At 41.7% G+C, this 16,103-nt stretch overlaps 1 protein-coding gene across 2 annotated transcripts in view; it reads left to right on the top strand.

Annotated features, from left to right (window-relative positions):
• The window catches only part of SORD (sorbitol dehydrogenase), a 59,886-nt gene extending 45,514 nt beyond the window's left edge, over positions 1 to 14,372 (top strand). For both annotated transcript variants that reach the window (XM_029575147.1, XM_029575145.1), the window contains 2 exons: positions 5,133 to 5,254; positions 12,955 to 14,372. In XM_029575147.1, the coding sequence (XP_029431007.1) occupies positions 5,133 to 5,254; positions 12,955 to 13,120 (288 nt within the window). In that variant the 3' untranslated portion in view covers positions 13,121 to 14,372. The remainder of the gene's footprint in view (positions 1 to 5,132; positions 5,255 to 12,954) is intronic.
• The last annotated feature ends 1,731 nt before the right edge of the window (positions 14,373 to 16,103 follow it).

The following is a 16,103-nucleotide window of genomic DNA, read 5'->3' as shown; positions in this document are numbered from 1 at the left end:
TCTTGAACGTCGGTATAGTAAAAGGATGTAAATAAATAAATATTGATTACAACTCATTAGCACAGGCCCTTCAGACTGCAGGCCTTGCTTTTCAAGCCTTCCCTAATTTGGGCATGTCTGCACCTGGATAATCTTGTTCCCCAGCAACTAGCTATCTTTCTATCCAGACTTATCTCACATGGAGTAAGAGAGGTGAAAAATCCCTGGTCTGGATTAAAATCATTAGTTTTCCTGTACCATTGGATAGTTTTAGGCTTTAACCTGTCACAGTGATGCAATATGCAGGACTGACAGATGGAAGGATCTTTATTAATGAATATGCCCAGTGAAAGGTGTGTCATCGGTGGCAGGGATTGTGTCCTTCCTGTACGTGTGTCATTCTGAAAATGGATGGTGTATGGTTTTTGATTGGTTAAAAATGTTAAATTGATAGAAGGGAGGTATGTATTACTGTCCATATGAAACAGAAAGATAGGACGCTTTTGAAATGAAGATATGGATAGAAAACAACGCAGTTGAACATAAGAACATAAGAACATGCCATACTGGGTCAGACCAAGGGTCCATCAAGCCCAGCAACCTGTTTCCAACAGTGGCCAATCCAGGCAATAAGAACCTGGCAAGTACCCAAAAACTAAGTCTATTCCATGTTACCGTTGCTAGTAATAGCGGTGGTTATTATTTAAGTCAACTTAATTAATAGCAGGTAATGGACTTCTCCTCCAAGAACTTATCTAATCCTTTTTTAAACACAGCTATACTAACTGCACTAACCACATCTTCTGGCAACAAATTCCAGAGTTTAATTATGCGTTGAGTGAAAAAGAACTTTCTCCGATTAGTTTTAAACGTGCCAATGCTAACTTCATGGAGTGCCCCCTAGTCTTTCTATTATCCGAAAGAGTAAAAAACCGATTCACATCTACCCATTCTAGACCTCTCATGATTTTAAACACCTCTATCATATCCCCCCTCAGCCGTCTCTTCTCCAGGCTGAAAAGTCCTAACCTCTTTAGTCTTTCCTCATAGGGGAGCTGTTTCATTCCCCTTATCATTTTGGTAGCCCTTCTCTGTACCTTCTCCATCGCAGTTATATCTTTTTTGAGATGCGGTGACCAGAATTGTACACAGTATTCAAGGTGCAGTCTCACTATGGAGCGATACAGAGGCATTATGACATTTTCCGTTTTATTCACCATTCCTAACATACTGTTTGCTTTTTTGACTGCCGCAGCACACTGAACCGACAATTTCAATGTGTTATCCATTATGACGCCTAGATCTCTTTCTTGGGTAGTAGCACCTAATATGGAACCTAACATTGTGTAACCATAGCATGGGTTATTTTCCCCTATATGCATCACCTTGCACTTGTCCACATTAAATTTCATCTGCCATTTTGATGCCCAATTTTCCAGCCTCACAAGGTCTTCCTGCAATTTATCACAATCTGCTTGTGATTTAACTACTCTGAACAATTTTTATCATCTGCAAATTTGATTACCTCACTTGTCGTATTTCTTTCCAGATCATTTATAAATATAATTGAAAAGTAAGGGTCCCAATACAGATCCCTGAGGCACTCCACTGCCCACTCCCTTACACTGAGAAAATTGTCCATTTAATCCTACTCTCTGCTTCCTGTCTTTTAGCCAGTTTGTAATCCACAAAAGGACATCGCCACCTATCCCATGACTTTTTATTTTTCCTAGAAGCCTCTCATGAGGAACTTTGTCATATGCCTTTTGAAAATCCAAGTACACTACATCTACCGGTTCACCTTTATCCACATTTATTTATTTATTTATAAATTTTTATATACCGCCGCTCATCAAAGATATCACGTCGGTGTACAGTGAACAGGAACTTACGCCGGAGCGTTTTACATTTAACAGAGTTATATAAGTGTTATACAATTAAAAAAGGCAAGTATATAAATATTTGAACATAAAACAAGTAGAATCTTTTAAAAAAAAAAAAAAACAGAACTATCATTTAGTTGTAACTTAACTGAGCTGAATTAAAACAATACTATAGAGTATGAGGGTTCAAGGGGAATAGGTAAAAGCTAAGGGAGATGTTTATTAACTCCTTCAAAAAAGTGAAGCAGATTTGTGAGGCAAGACTTGCCTTGGGTAAAGCCATGCTGACTTTGTTCCATTAAACCATGTCTTTCTATATGTTCTGTGATTTTGATGTTTAGAACACTTTCCACTATTTTTCCTGGCACTGAAGTCAGGCTAATATTGTATTTTATTGGAAGTTTATTTAAAAATGGTGGAGTTCCTGTTTGTCCTCCAGCAAAATTTAGCGCCAAAGGAAATCATCCTAAGAGAGAGGAAGGAAGGTGTTTACTGTGTGCTGTAGATAAGTCTTGAAATCCCATTGAGACAGGTGCTTTTTTGTAGATCAGGATATTCTGTTTTACTGACCAACTTTGAGAGTTTTCACTTATGTTTTGTTTTTTTCGTTAGCACTGCAGTTTCATGGTTTGTTTTTTTTTATAATATTGACCTGACAAGGTATTTCTCTCAGAGGTATGATTATGGGAGCAATTTTCAAACTATGAGTTTTGAGACAAAGTTGATGGGCACTATTTAGTGTGAGGATTTTGTCCTAATTTTCAAAGTGAAAATATATGTAAAAGCAATTTTCAGATGGCTGCTTTACATATGCAAATCATTATTTACATAGATAAATGGTTTTGAAACTTTCCTCTATTTGTTTTGGTCCCTATGAGGTAGCCATTCAAAGACCCATTGAGCAGGCAAGATAACTGGCTAAGTTATTTAAAAAAAATGACCAGGCCCCATTCAGAAGTTCTGAAGGGAGATTGGTCAATACTTTTCAAGCGACTTGAATAAATTAATATTAAGGAGTGTGAGCTAATGATCCCTACCACTAGTGGGTAGTAAGTATGCAATGGCCTGCCTCCGGGATGGGAAAAATGGAGATGGGGCAGTAGGAAGAATGTTTTGCATTCCTAAGGGGAAGCTGGGAGGGATATGGCAGGAGAGGGCGGTAGGAGGGTGCTGCTGGGAGGGAGGGTTTGACTCTTGGGAATTGGAGGGGGTAGCTGGTGGGTAATTTCGGGTAGGGTTTTTTTTCATATATCGGGAGTTTGAGGAAGGGTAATGACAGGAAGATAAGGGTTTCAGGACACTTATTTAGGAAAATAATGAGGGAGCGAGGGTTGCAGGTTAGAATAGGTGAGGCCTGGTTGGCTAGAGTTAGCTCTCCTATTGCAGCACTTAGATTTGTTTGGCCAGGTTACGTGGCTAGTGCTGAAAATTAGAACTAGCTCCCTAACTTTCTCCCCCTGACCTAACCCCACCACTCCAGACCCAGCCAGAATTTTGCTGGCTAAATGTAGGTTCCTAGTAAGACTTAGATGGCTAAATTTAGCTTAGTTAGCTCAATCAGTTTTCCATGGCTGCATCCTTATTTAACCAGCTAGATCCCTTTGAATATTGACTGTATAGTAAGCATGGATGTGCCTGATTGTGGAGACTAAAATTATATCGTCCTCCATTTTCACCTGTCTGCAGTAACAAGGAAGTGGTAATTAATTATCTAGAGACTATATTCAGGGCCCAGCTTTTGCGGCGTGCATCCTCCATGGCTACACAGGGTGCCATGCTCAAGGGGATACCTCTACCCCCTGCCTCCCGCTTCCTTCCATATGATCACTGCAGGGGAAGGAGGCTTCTGTCTGTGGTGGTAGGTGAAGGATCAGTTTCCAGGGAGGAGGTGCAGCCAGAAAACAAGAAGGGTGTGCTGCTGAGCAGAAAAGAAGGGGGCAGGGGGGAGAGAGAAGAGGATGAGAGGGGGATACGGGACACTGTGGGCAGGGGGAGCAAGAGCAGGGCAGAGGGGATACTGTTGCTCAGTAAAGAATGAGGAAAGTGCATGTGTGTTGGAGGGAGATGGGCACACTGTGCCACAGTCACTGCCAAAGGAAGGAGTGCTGTGCCAGAGCTGCAGCCAAAGGAGAGGAGAGCATCAACCTTTAGTCTTTGCACAGGATACCAGTTATCCTACAGCCTGACCGGAAGAAAAGAGTAGGTGCTCTCGAAAGCTTGTCAAGAAATATATTTAGTCCAATAAAAAGGTATTGCCTTATAGATATATATAGATATATATATATCTTGGTTTGTATTTGTTAATTTTATGTCTGTATATTAAGGAGTTCCTTTGCTTCACGAGTATTTTCTTCTTGTATACTTATGTGTACTTTGTTTAACATGGCCAGTTGCCATGAAGGCTTTTGAATGATATATGTTTTTTGTTCTCTGTAAACAAACCTCAGAAATTCCCATTTTGCTAGCCCTCATAGTGTCCCTTTAAGCATTCAGCTCATGTGTGTCTGTACCATGTTAAGGGGTACAGTTTAAAACAAGCGTGCATGCATCCATGTGCGCACACGGATGCGGAGATTTTATAACATGCGTGCGTCACCGTACGCATATTATAAAATAAGTTTCCTGCGCGCTGGAGTTTAATATCCGCGTGCGCATGTGTGGGTGGGTTGCGACTCGCACGCACGGGGGAGGGGAATTTAAAAAAACAATGCATGGCGACATGAGTAGGCCTTTCCCAGTTCCCTCCCAGTCTGCTCCCTCTCCTCCCCGACCCCTGAACCCTAAAGGCCGGTCGGGCCCTGCCCAGACTGTGCCCCGCCTCCACCCTGCCCCGCCTCCGCCCCGAGTCCACCCCTTTCACCAAGCCCGGCACGTCTGCGCTTATCTGGAGATAGGCATGTGGCTGGGCTGTTTTTAAAATGCGCTCTGCCCGGCCACACACGTATCCCCCGGAGTTTACGCGTGCCGGGCTTCGAAAATTTGAGCGCGAGTACTGATCTCTGTAGCTCCCTTAATTGCATTTTGTATGTCCTGAATTATGAATGATTATTATAGTCACACACATTAACTGAAAGGAAATCTTAGATTTATTATTCCAACTCACTGATTCTCTTTGCTCTTCCCAGTGGTCAGGGTCCTCTGAAAAATATACCCATCTGCTGTTGTTATGTGGCAGTGACCCTGCCTAACAAAAAGAGTGTCCTCTGAGATTGTGGACGTCTTTTTCTAACTTTCCTTCATTTCTTTTTTGCATCTTGTATCGTTGCCAAGGCCACGCGTTCTGGTGGGACCCTGGTTCTGGTTGGATTGGGCCCTTCAATGGTGCATCTTCCCATTGTGGATGCCGCACTCCGGGAAGTGGACATCCGAGGAATATTTCGATACTGCAATACGTGAGTACTGTGCCTTTCAGGGTCTTCTAAGGCAGCCACAGTAGCAGAAGTGAGCAGAGTTTTATTGTTTACGCTTATTTACGGCGTAAACGCTTGTTTATTTACGGCGTAAACGGCTTCTTTACGGCTTCTTTACGGCGTAAACGCTTGTTTATTTATGGCGTTACGCTTGTTACGGCGGTTACTACCCCAAATCAAATAAGCCTGATACTTATTTATTTATTTATTTATTTAAGGTTTTTTTATACCGGCATTCAAGAACTCGTTCTCATCATGTCGGTTTACAGAAAACAGGGGTGCAAAAATATAACCGAAAACATAAATAAACGTGGAGAAGAGAAGCAGTTACAATTAACAAGGGTTCATGAACTGGGATTATCAGAAATAAAAGAGATAGAGAAGGATAATTATATACAAGTGTACAATGTAAATAAGGAGTCCTCTGTATATACAAGAGAACAAAATAAATATGGGGTCCACTATATACAGCTACTTAGCATACTTCACTTTCAATGCATATACAGCAAAGTTCTCTGATTCAACGGCAGGGGAGAAGAAAAACTGATACTTCACACATCCAGCAGAGCTCTCTGCTTCAACGGCAGGGGAGAAGAAAAGAGGGTTCGCACTCACAAAGCGGGGAGTAGCTGGCTTGTTACGGCGGTTACTACCCCAAACCAAATGTGCCTGATACTTCACTTTCGATGCACATCCAGCATGGCTCTCTGCTTCAACGGCATGGGAGAAGACTTATACGTCACGCATATCCAGCATAGCTCCCTGCTTCAACGGCAGGGGAGAAGAAAAACAACCAATAAGGGCTAATAACATAGTCTGGGTAAAACAAATAAGCATGGGTGCAGCTTGCTTATTGCGGCGGCTACTACCCCTAACGAATCAAGCTAGATATTTCACTTGGATGCAGCTCCATCACTGCTCTCTACATTAAAGGTGGGGGTGGAAGGGAAATAGAACCAAGAGCTAAGAGAAACAGATAAGTATGAGAGAAAATGTGTGTGAAGCTTGCTGGGCAGACTAGATGGGCCATTTGATCTTCTTCTGCCGTCATTTCTATGTTTCTATGTTTAATACCAGATATTGTTACATGCATCGGAACAGCCAGGCCCAGGGGACCAGCTTAGTGTAGATTCCAGTTATTGGACTTCATCTCTAGAAATCAAGGATTGTTTTACACTTGTTAACCTTCAAACCTACAGACTTCCATATTCATCTGCATTTGTGTGTTTATGCATGGTGACTGGATTCTTTGCAGGTTGAGATATATTTTATTGGACAGCATCAGATCTATCTAGAGATGTTCTTCATGAACTTGTAAGACCACATAGTTTTTTTCTTCAGATGTGGCTCATTCTTACTCTTGTTCATAAGAACATAAGAAATTGCCATGCTGGGTCAGACCAAGGGTCCATCAGGCCCAGCATCCTGTTTCAAACAGATGCCAAAGCCAGGCCACAAGAACCTGGCAATTCAATACAAGAATTTCCACCTATCTTTCTTTCCAGGAACGCATGTGCCTGAGATCCACTGATGTGCATGGATTTGAAATTTAAAAAAAAAAAAACAACCCACACCCGTGTTGGAGTTCTCATTTCCCCCCTGACATGTCCTAAATTTTGGTGTGGCTAGGACACCAAACAAAAATGTTTCACACAGACACAGTGATCTCATACGCATTCTTTCCCTTCAGAAAGTAGGATAATGAAAAAGAAATTCTACCAAGTAAAACAGAATGGTTAAAGACGTTAGTAGAGATCTTCTTAATAAACCAGACGTTTCACCCAGAGCTAAAGGAGCCTTGTTTCCGGGAAGCACGCCTCTGCAGTCTGGGGCTGTGCATAAAGCCAAAAATCCCCCACCCCTGCCAGAGTCCTACTGTCCCCCTCTGACATGTTCCGTAAAGCACAACGTTATTACAGACATAAAGAGAGATACAGAGAGGTATAGTGATCTCGAAAGCTTTTTTTCCCTAAGGAAAGTATTGTTTGTTAGCTGCTTAGGACACAGGATAATAGCAGCCTATAGATTTTTTAAAATGAATAAAATAAAAATAAATAAATAAAAAGTTATCACAGCCTGCTAAGGATCCAGTTTTGACGTGAGGACAATTATGGGATAAATTTCCAAAGCCATCTTGCCGTTTGACTAGACTTTTCTGGCTAGATCAAACCCTTTGAAAGTGTTCTGGGGCTGAGCAGATACATTTTAGCCACTTGGTTTCACTAAATCTTGCTAAATTTAGTCTCTCAGATTTTGGGTGGTCCTGGGGCAGGGTTAATTCCAAGAGGGAAGACAGTTTGCCAGCTAGTGCTAATTTTCAGTGCTACCTAGCCAAGTCTAGGTGGAGGGCTATCTAGCTTAAATCTAGCCGGCTCTGTCTACACCTGGATCTTTGTCCCTCCCAAGCCTAGAAGCCTCGATTAATCAGAGAACTCCTCTCCCAGCAAATGATGGGACCGAACTCCCCCGCCCCTCTTCGCTCCCACACATGGCACCCAGTTTGATCAGGGAAACCCCTATGCTCCCCCCCCCCCGGAACCCCCATCCCATAAATCACCAGTGCACAATCTGTACATACAATTCTGTAAGAGCGCTCAATATCATATACTTGGATTTCAGCAAAGCTTTTGACACGGTTCCGCACAGGAGACTGGTGAATAAAACGAGAAGCTTGGGAGTGAGTGCCGAGGTGGTGACCTGGATTGCAAATTGGTTGACGGACAGAAGACAATGTGTGATGGTAAATGGATCCTTCTCTGAAGAGAGAGCGGTTTTAAGTGGTGTACCGCAAGGATCGGTGTTGGGACCGGTCCTGTTCAATATCTTTGTGAGCGACATTGCGGACGGGATAGAAGGCAAGGTTTGTCTTTTCGCGGATGACACTAAGATCTGCAACAGAGTGGACACGCCGGAAGGAGTGGAGAGAATGAGACGGGATCTAAGGAAACTGGAAGAGTGGTCGAAGATATGGCAGCTGAGATTCAATGCCAAGAAGTGCAAAGTCATGCATATGGGGAGTGGAAACCCGAATGAACTGTATTCGATGGGAGGGGGAAAGGCTGATGTGCACGGAGCAGGAGAGGGACCTTGGGGTGATAGTGTCTAATGATATGAAGTCTGCGAAACAATGCGACAAGGCGATAGCAAAAGCCAGAAGAATGCTGGGCTGCATAGAGAGAGGAATATCGAGTAAGAAAAGGGAAGTGATTATTCCCTTGTACAGGTCCTTGGTGAGGCCTCACCTGGAATACTGTGTTCAGTTCTGGAGACCGTATCTACAAAAAGACAAAGACAAGATGGAAGCGGTACAGAGAAGGGCGACCAGGAAGGTGGAGGATCTTCATCGGATGACGTACGAGGAGAGATTGAAGAATCTAAATATGTACACCCTGGAGGAAAGGAGGAGCAGAGGTGATATGATACAGACCTTCAGATACTTGAAAGGTTTTAATGATCCAAAGACAACGACAAACCTTTTCCGTAGGAAAAAAATCAGCAGAACCAGGGGTCACGATTTGAAGCTCCAGGGAGAAAAATTCAGAACCAATGTTAGGAAGTATTTCTTCACGGAGAGGGTGGTGGATGCCTGGAATGCCCTTCCGGAGGAAGTGGTGAAGACCAGAACTGTGAAGGACTTCAAAGGGGCGTGGGATAAACACTGTGGATCCATAAAGTCAAGAGGCCGCCAATGAAGAGTGGGTGACTCGCCAGAATGATGGCTACTGCCTGGAGACAATACCCTTATTCAATAAACGTACACATGCTTACTGTGACTCCAACATCATTCTAGCTTCAACAGCAAGAGGAAATGTGGAATAAAGGATCTGCACTCACAAAGGGGGAGTAGCTGGCTTGTTACGGCGGTTACTACCCCAAACCAAATAAGCCTGTTACTTCAATTTCTATGCAAATACAGCAGAGCTCTCTGCTTCAACGGCAGGGGAGAAGAAAAAAGGGTTCACACTCACAAAGCGGGGAGTAGCTGGCTTGTTACGGCGGTTACTACCCCAAACCAAATGTGCCTGATACTTCACTTTCGATGCATATCCAGCATAGCTCCCTGCTTCAACGGCAGGGGAGAAGAAAAACAACCAATAAGGGCTGTATAACATAGTCTGAGTAAAACAAATAAGCATGGGTGTAGCTTGCTTATTGCGGCGGTTACTACCCCTACTACCCCTAACTTATCAGCTAGATATTCACTTGGATGCAGCTCCATCACTGCTTTCTACATTAATGGTGGGGGTGGAAGGGAAATAGAACCAAGAGCTAAGAGAAACAGATAAGTATGAGAGAAAAAAGTGTGTGAAGCTTGCTGGGCAGACTGGATGGGCCATTTGGTCTTCTTCTGCCGTCATTTCTATGTTTCTATGTTCACTGGCAGGAGGAACGTGAGTCTTCCTGTCTGCAGCTCCTGCCAAATGGTGCCACCTACCAGCAGGTTGGGAGATGGAAGGATAGGGGGCACGAATGGGTTTTCCTGGTCAGCCAGGTGCCCGGGAGGAAGAGAGGTTCAGAGGCACAGGGTGGGGTGTTCTTTCAGAGATTGGGTGTGAGGCTAGTAGGGCAACCATCTTTACTCTAGTTGGCTGGATTAACTTAGGTGAATTTTCAGCTACATCTTGGCTGGCTGGGTTATGGCTGAAAAGTTTCCTAAATCTAGCCTGCTTAAACTTAACCAGCTAGATTTAAGACAGGCAGGCTCCCCATTATGAATTTGTACCACTGTAAGTACTAGAACACTGCACTATGTGCAATGACCATTTCTGAACATAGGGTCAACTTAGCTGCTTGTCATTTTAAAATTTAAATTGAGTAGTGACATGAGTACCATACTCTGCATGTTTACTTCTGTGTAATAGCTGTGTTCTGTCATAACACTGACACTCAGGTTATTTGTTTTTTCTCGTCTTTATTTCTTAAACTCCTATGCTGGCATTCACTGTAGTGAAAGTCTGGTCCGTGGAAATTCCAAGCAATGGAAGTGTAATACTTACTAGAACACAGTCTGACACACCGGTGACCAGAGATGACGGGCTTTTATATTTGACAAAGTTAAGCAGTTCTGTTAGTTCCAAAGAGGTCAAGTGCAAACTTACCTACAGCCTGCAACTTAATATTAATCTAAATGCCTCCTCCTGAGAGTGCCCACTGTGCAGAGAGGCACCTGACAGTTTTCCGCAGCTGATGGTCCAGGTCATAAGCACATGATATGCACATGGCTGATTACTTAGATGGCTTGAGACACTGGTGATCTATCTGAGATCTCCTGTATGATAACACGGAAACATCAGATTATCTTTCGGTGACAGGATAATTATAGCTCCATTCCCAACTGTTAGCACAAGGAATTAGTGTGCTTAGCTGCTGTGTTGGCAGAATCTCAGTGTTAGTTCTAGCGCCTGCAAAGCCGCTGTGGTAGATGTTGACTTAGAAATCTATGATCTAACTTAACGGAACACAGGCAGATATGGCCCTAATGCAACTTTAATCTAGTATTTCCCTTGGAAAATCCTGATGCATTTAAAACATTTTTGCACTCAGTATAACTTTATTGTTGGCTAGGGACTCAGATCATTTGATGTCATAGCATTTATCGTAACTCAAAATGACTTTAATGAGTGACAAGTTTGTACCAGGGATTTCTCTCTAGCACATGCTGCCACTTCACAAAGGTTTACCCCACTAGCTCTCTCACAGTTGTGACAATCAGCACTATTCATCAAGAAAGTCTTATGAAAGGGCAGTTTTTCAAACTGCCTGTCCAGGTGCAAGGTCTGCAGGTACTCTGTATGCATGCATTTACCCTTTGAAGAGTGTCCATGGCTAGAAAGGACCCATGAACTTTGCACCTCCTCTTCTGTGGACACAATTTCAATGGAAAAAAATGCAAGCAGAATTGAAAATAAAATCTATGAGCCCCCCCCCCCGGGAATGCCTCACCTCAGTGTGGCTAAAAGTGCGTCCACTATGGAAGTCCGCATGCGCTTCTAGCCAGATTGAGGGAGGGCAGCTTTCAGCCAGCCAGTTTACCCGGGTAAAGGGCTTTGAAAAATCGCACTCCACAAGCTCAAATTCTGTCCATTTGTACAAGTTTGGGAGTCAAATTATAGCTAAAGAAGATCAATTGAATAAGAATCAATGCCCCTTCGTAATGTGCGTTTCACTTTTGCTTTCTCAGGAAGCAGAAACGAAGTGTGCGGTAGGAATTAGCAAAATTATCAACCATTTGATGTTTTACTACAGTGGTACTGACTTTCAAGCTTTAATGAGTCAATAACATTTCAGAAGGTCTCATCTGTAGCTTCACATGCTAATTTTCAATATTCAGAATGAAAGTAGAATGCAGGTGAATTTCCAGTATGTTTTAATAGTGAATAAAGTTATCCAATATGGAGAGCTCAAGCAGAGAAATGTATTATGTGCTGCCTTTGCTGACAGGCATTCAGTCTGCATTTATTTAACTCGATTGCAGTTCAGTTCATTGTGGTGATGAAAGGTAAAGTGGCTTGCCCAAGGTGTATGTCAAGACAGTTTGTTACTCTTTCTCTCTCCATACTCTCCCAAAAACATGAAAATAAGAATGGGAGGTATTGCAGTAAAAGCACACAAGAAATTCTGGGTATTCTGATTAAATGTAAACATGATTCTGTTCTTCACTGGCCTATCAGCAGAGACTGAGGCCTGGTGGGGATGAGAAGGCCTCGGTCTCTGCTGATAGGCCGTATGGTCTTTTTCTGCTGTCAGGTTTCTATGTAGCACGGGGGAGCACTGAACGGTACCAAGGGATGCTTCTGAGAAGAAAATAACATGAGCTGGAGTTGCCATATATTACCTTATAAATTGATGCTCAAGAATTAGATATTTGACTGCCGTACGCCATTTCTGTTTGTCTTCCTAGTGACAAAAAACATATATGCACAAATCTGCAAACCTCCCATTCACCTTGTCTTGTATTTTATGCCAATAACGTGTGTGTGTGTGTGTGTGCGCGCAATCTAATTTGTTTTCCCTGTTCATAACTGTTGGGATCTCAGTGTTTGTGATGCTGTAACAACTGTAAGGACTCCTGACAACATTAGGCCTAGAAATGGGCATCCCTATCTAGCTCTGGGTCCTAAAGAAAAAGAAATACATTGGTGTCCAGGCCGTGGCTGGGCTACTGCTGGTGGAGAAACTAAAGAATTAGGTTTGTTTCTGGTGCTCTGGAAAAAACACAATCCGAAGCAACGTCATCTTCTTTACCTGCTGTCTGAATACAGTCAAATGTCAGCTGGGGCCTTTTTTTTCCCCTGTTGTAACTGGAAACAAACCAAATTTCCTGTGATGTCCCATGCATGTGTGAGCAGTGCAATCCCCTATAAAACCCAGGCACATGTACAGCAGGTACCGTGTACAAGAAGAATTTGTTTTCCATCCCTCATGTGACCAGAATCAGCGCTCACAATGTTGAGCATCCAAAGTAGTCTCTGCGTGTGGCCTATCACCACGTGGCCACTGTGCAGAGCCGTGGTGAGACAAGGAGAACTGTATCGCTGCTGAAGCAATTGAGGGGATTGCTTTATAAAGCAGAACATTTTTGTGTGCTGTTGGTCCTCCAGAACCGAGACAGATGTACACAGTTCTAGTAGTGTTATGAGAAAGATCTTCATATCTTTTTAAATTGTGAATCTTTCTTTCAGGTGGCCCATGGCAATAGCGATGCTTGCTGCCAAGAAGATAAACGTGGCACCATTAGTTACTCACCGCTTCCCACTGGAGCAGGCTCTCGAGGCTTTTGAAACTACTAAGAAAATGCTGGGTGTGAAAGTAATGCTGAAGTGCGATGAGAAAGACCAAAATCCATGAAATAAGATTTCGCTGCTGTGATAGATCATCCACTGTTTTAGCGTAATTGCAGTCTCTGCTGGAAAGAAGAGCAGAGAATGAATAATAATAATAATGTGGATGAAGAATACATTAATTTGCAAAGCTGTGCATTGGAGGCCTGTAGATTGAAGAATCTCTGTCCACTCTATACTTAACTGCAATCTTAGTTCCTTAGTCTTAGTCTTAGTTCCTTATTTCCTTAGTCTTAGTCTTAGTTCCTTATTTCCTTGACTGTCCAAAGAAAATCTTACCAGAGTTTGATTAGGGACTTCAGAAATGTTTTTACTGTAAGATCTTTGCTATCTCAAAAAACTTTGTCCTATCTGGAAAAAAAACCAAAATGCTGACAAGTAGTGCATATCTCAGAACTTTTATGTAAAAGGGATTTAGAATAGCCAATGCTAGGAGCCAGGGAATACCACATAAGCCTTGTTTAGAGTGTCTGCCTATAATTATTCCTTTCCAGATATGTCCACATGTTACACTAATATGCCTTGATTCACCTTTTTATAAATAGGTAACAGGAGTTTGGACTTACAAACACTCAAAATACAATCTTCTCTTATATAAAATATACCATTATATTAAATAATGTAATATTAATTTCCTCAGTATGTTTTGGATTATAACATATTTGACAAGATGAAAGTTATTGAAAAAGGGTGGGAAATACAGCCATCACAATATTTGAAATGAATATGCATGAGATAAATCTGCATACACCGGAGACCCAGTATATGCAAATCTCCCTCATACATATTCATTGTGACAGTCCTGAAAACTCAACTGGATAGGTGTGCCTCCAGGAGAGGGGCTGGGAAACGCTGACATAATGCCTTGCCAGTCAGTCTATTCTGTCCTCACACTGTAGGGTTTTCACCTGCCAGGCTGATCCAGTTCTGGTTGTGCCCCATTGCATCTATGGCTTTATAGTCTTGCCTTTCCTAGAGAAATTGGAACTACAAGTTCATAGATACAATGAAGCAAAACTAGAACTGGATCAACTTTCGGGGTTGATCTAGGTCATGTGGCAACCTTATCTAATACACTAAACAAGAGGAATATTAGACTAAGACCATGATTCTTCACATTTCAAGTCCTTGTGAGTATTTCTCCATTTAACAGTGTATTTAATACAGACTGTAAATTAATCTCCATTATCCTCTCAGAACACAATATCAAAGGCCACTATGTAATAAGATGCAATTAAAGAAATGTAAGCTGAACTTCAGTACATATTTTCTTTCCTTACATGCGAAAAAGAGAGTTAACTCCCGATGCTGACAGTATGCTACTATATCAGGAGTTTAAAAAAGGTGTGTAAATCTAAAACTGTGCATAAAAAATGAATAACGTGCATAGATCAAGTTTAATGCACAGAAACCATAAGTTTGGCGCACAAAACATAGTTTATCCGCAGTGTTTTATGATTAACCTGTCTTCACTAAAGAAAAGGAATTACCAGGTAAGTAGTAATTTCTCATTAATGCACACAAAACATGGTTTATGTGTATTGTGTGCAGAAAAACTGTTTTATGTGCATAAAAGTTTTGCTCCAAAAGTTGCATGCAGAAAACATGAGTTAGGACCAATAAAAATTGTGTTCCTAACTCATATTATGTGCACACTGTTTAAGTGCACAAATCATGCTCTGCAGAAAACAAGTGCACAAACCATGTTTTATGCTTATGTACATACATGCTAATTGCAGGACCCTCACTCCAAGAACTTTGGGTTTAACTACATAGACAGGGCCAGTGCTAGCTGTTTTGCTGCCCTATGTGAACAATTATTGTGCTCCCCCCCCACACACACACACACTTAATTCAGTCTCACTCTCGGGCCTGCCAAAAAAAAAAAGCCCAGTTCCTTCCAGTGACCTAAACTTTAAAACTGTCTTCACCCCCTCCCCTGGAACCAATTTCTGGTGCAAGAGTATTAGGTGCCTAGGCAAATCTTATACCCTTGCACCCCGCCTCCTGCTCTCTCCCTGTACACTGTTAAAAATTATGCATTCATTATTCAGGTTCTACATGAAAATGAATATTCAAAGTACAGTCTTCTGAGATGAAAAAATATCACAAGAATTTGCATGCATTTCTTTGGTGCCTACCAGAAAACCCGACAAAAAAGCATTTGGAACCCATATAGCATTAATGTAATGTGTGTTAGGTGTGGGCTTGACCCTCAAAAAGCCATGAGTAAATTACAATTAAAATATAATAAACCTACCACACCAAAATAGCACTAACTGCCAGCACTTAAAAAAATAACAACCCTACCTATAAAAAGGCAACATTGCAAATATTACACCACGCCCTAAAACACCAATACACCTCCTCTTAAGAAAACAGAAGAAACCAAGCTGTTATAGATTCCTACAAGCTAGCAGAATATCTCTCCTTGGTCACACATGCAGAACACCAAATACAGAATAAAGAGACCATAAAGTATAAATAGAAACATGCAGTTGAAAACTGAATAGGACAACCGCAAAAATCATACTCTATGCAGTGCAACAATGGAAAAACAGAAACCATCACCAATCCTCAGACATTAAACAATAAAATCAAGAAATATAATAAATACGTTAATCATAATAGCATAAACATACTAATAAAAAGAATATTTCAAAACAGCTGGTGAATGGAAGATCCAATAATTAAAAACTCATAAACAATTTGTTTTAAATTTCTCAAACCCCAATAAAATATTTCAAAACAGCAGACACATCAAACAGCATCCAAAAATTAAAACTAATAAGGATAAAATAATTCACACTCTCCATACCTGGAATCTTTTGATTTCCAGTCACTCTGAGAGTGTAGTGGATTAGTGAGAGAGAGATGCATAAACTTTCTCCTCTTTCTCTCATAGATATATTTCTGCACATACACATACATATATATGCTCTCTCCCTCATACACACAAATGCTTCCTCTTACATACACATGCTCACATG

Source organism: Rhinatrema bivittatum, chromosome 13 (assembly GCF_901001135.1).
Source record: "Rhinatrema bivittatum chromosome 13, aRhiBiv1.1, whole genome shotgun sequence".
Classification (NCBI taxonomy): domain Eukaryota; kingdom Metazoa; phylum Chordata; class Amphibia; order Gymnophiona; family Rhinatrematidae; genus Rhinatrema; species Rhinatrema bivittatum.
Note: the sequence above shows the minus strand (reverse complement) of the source record. Positions and strands in the feature narration are given on the sequence as shown.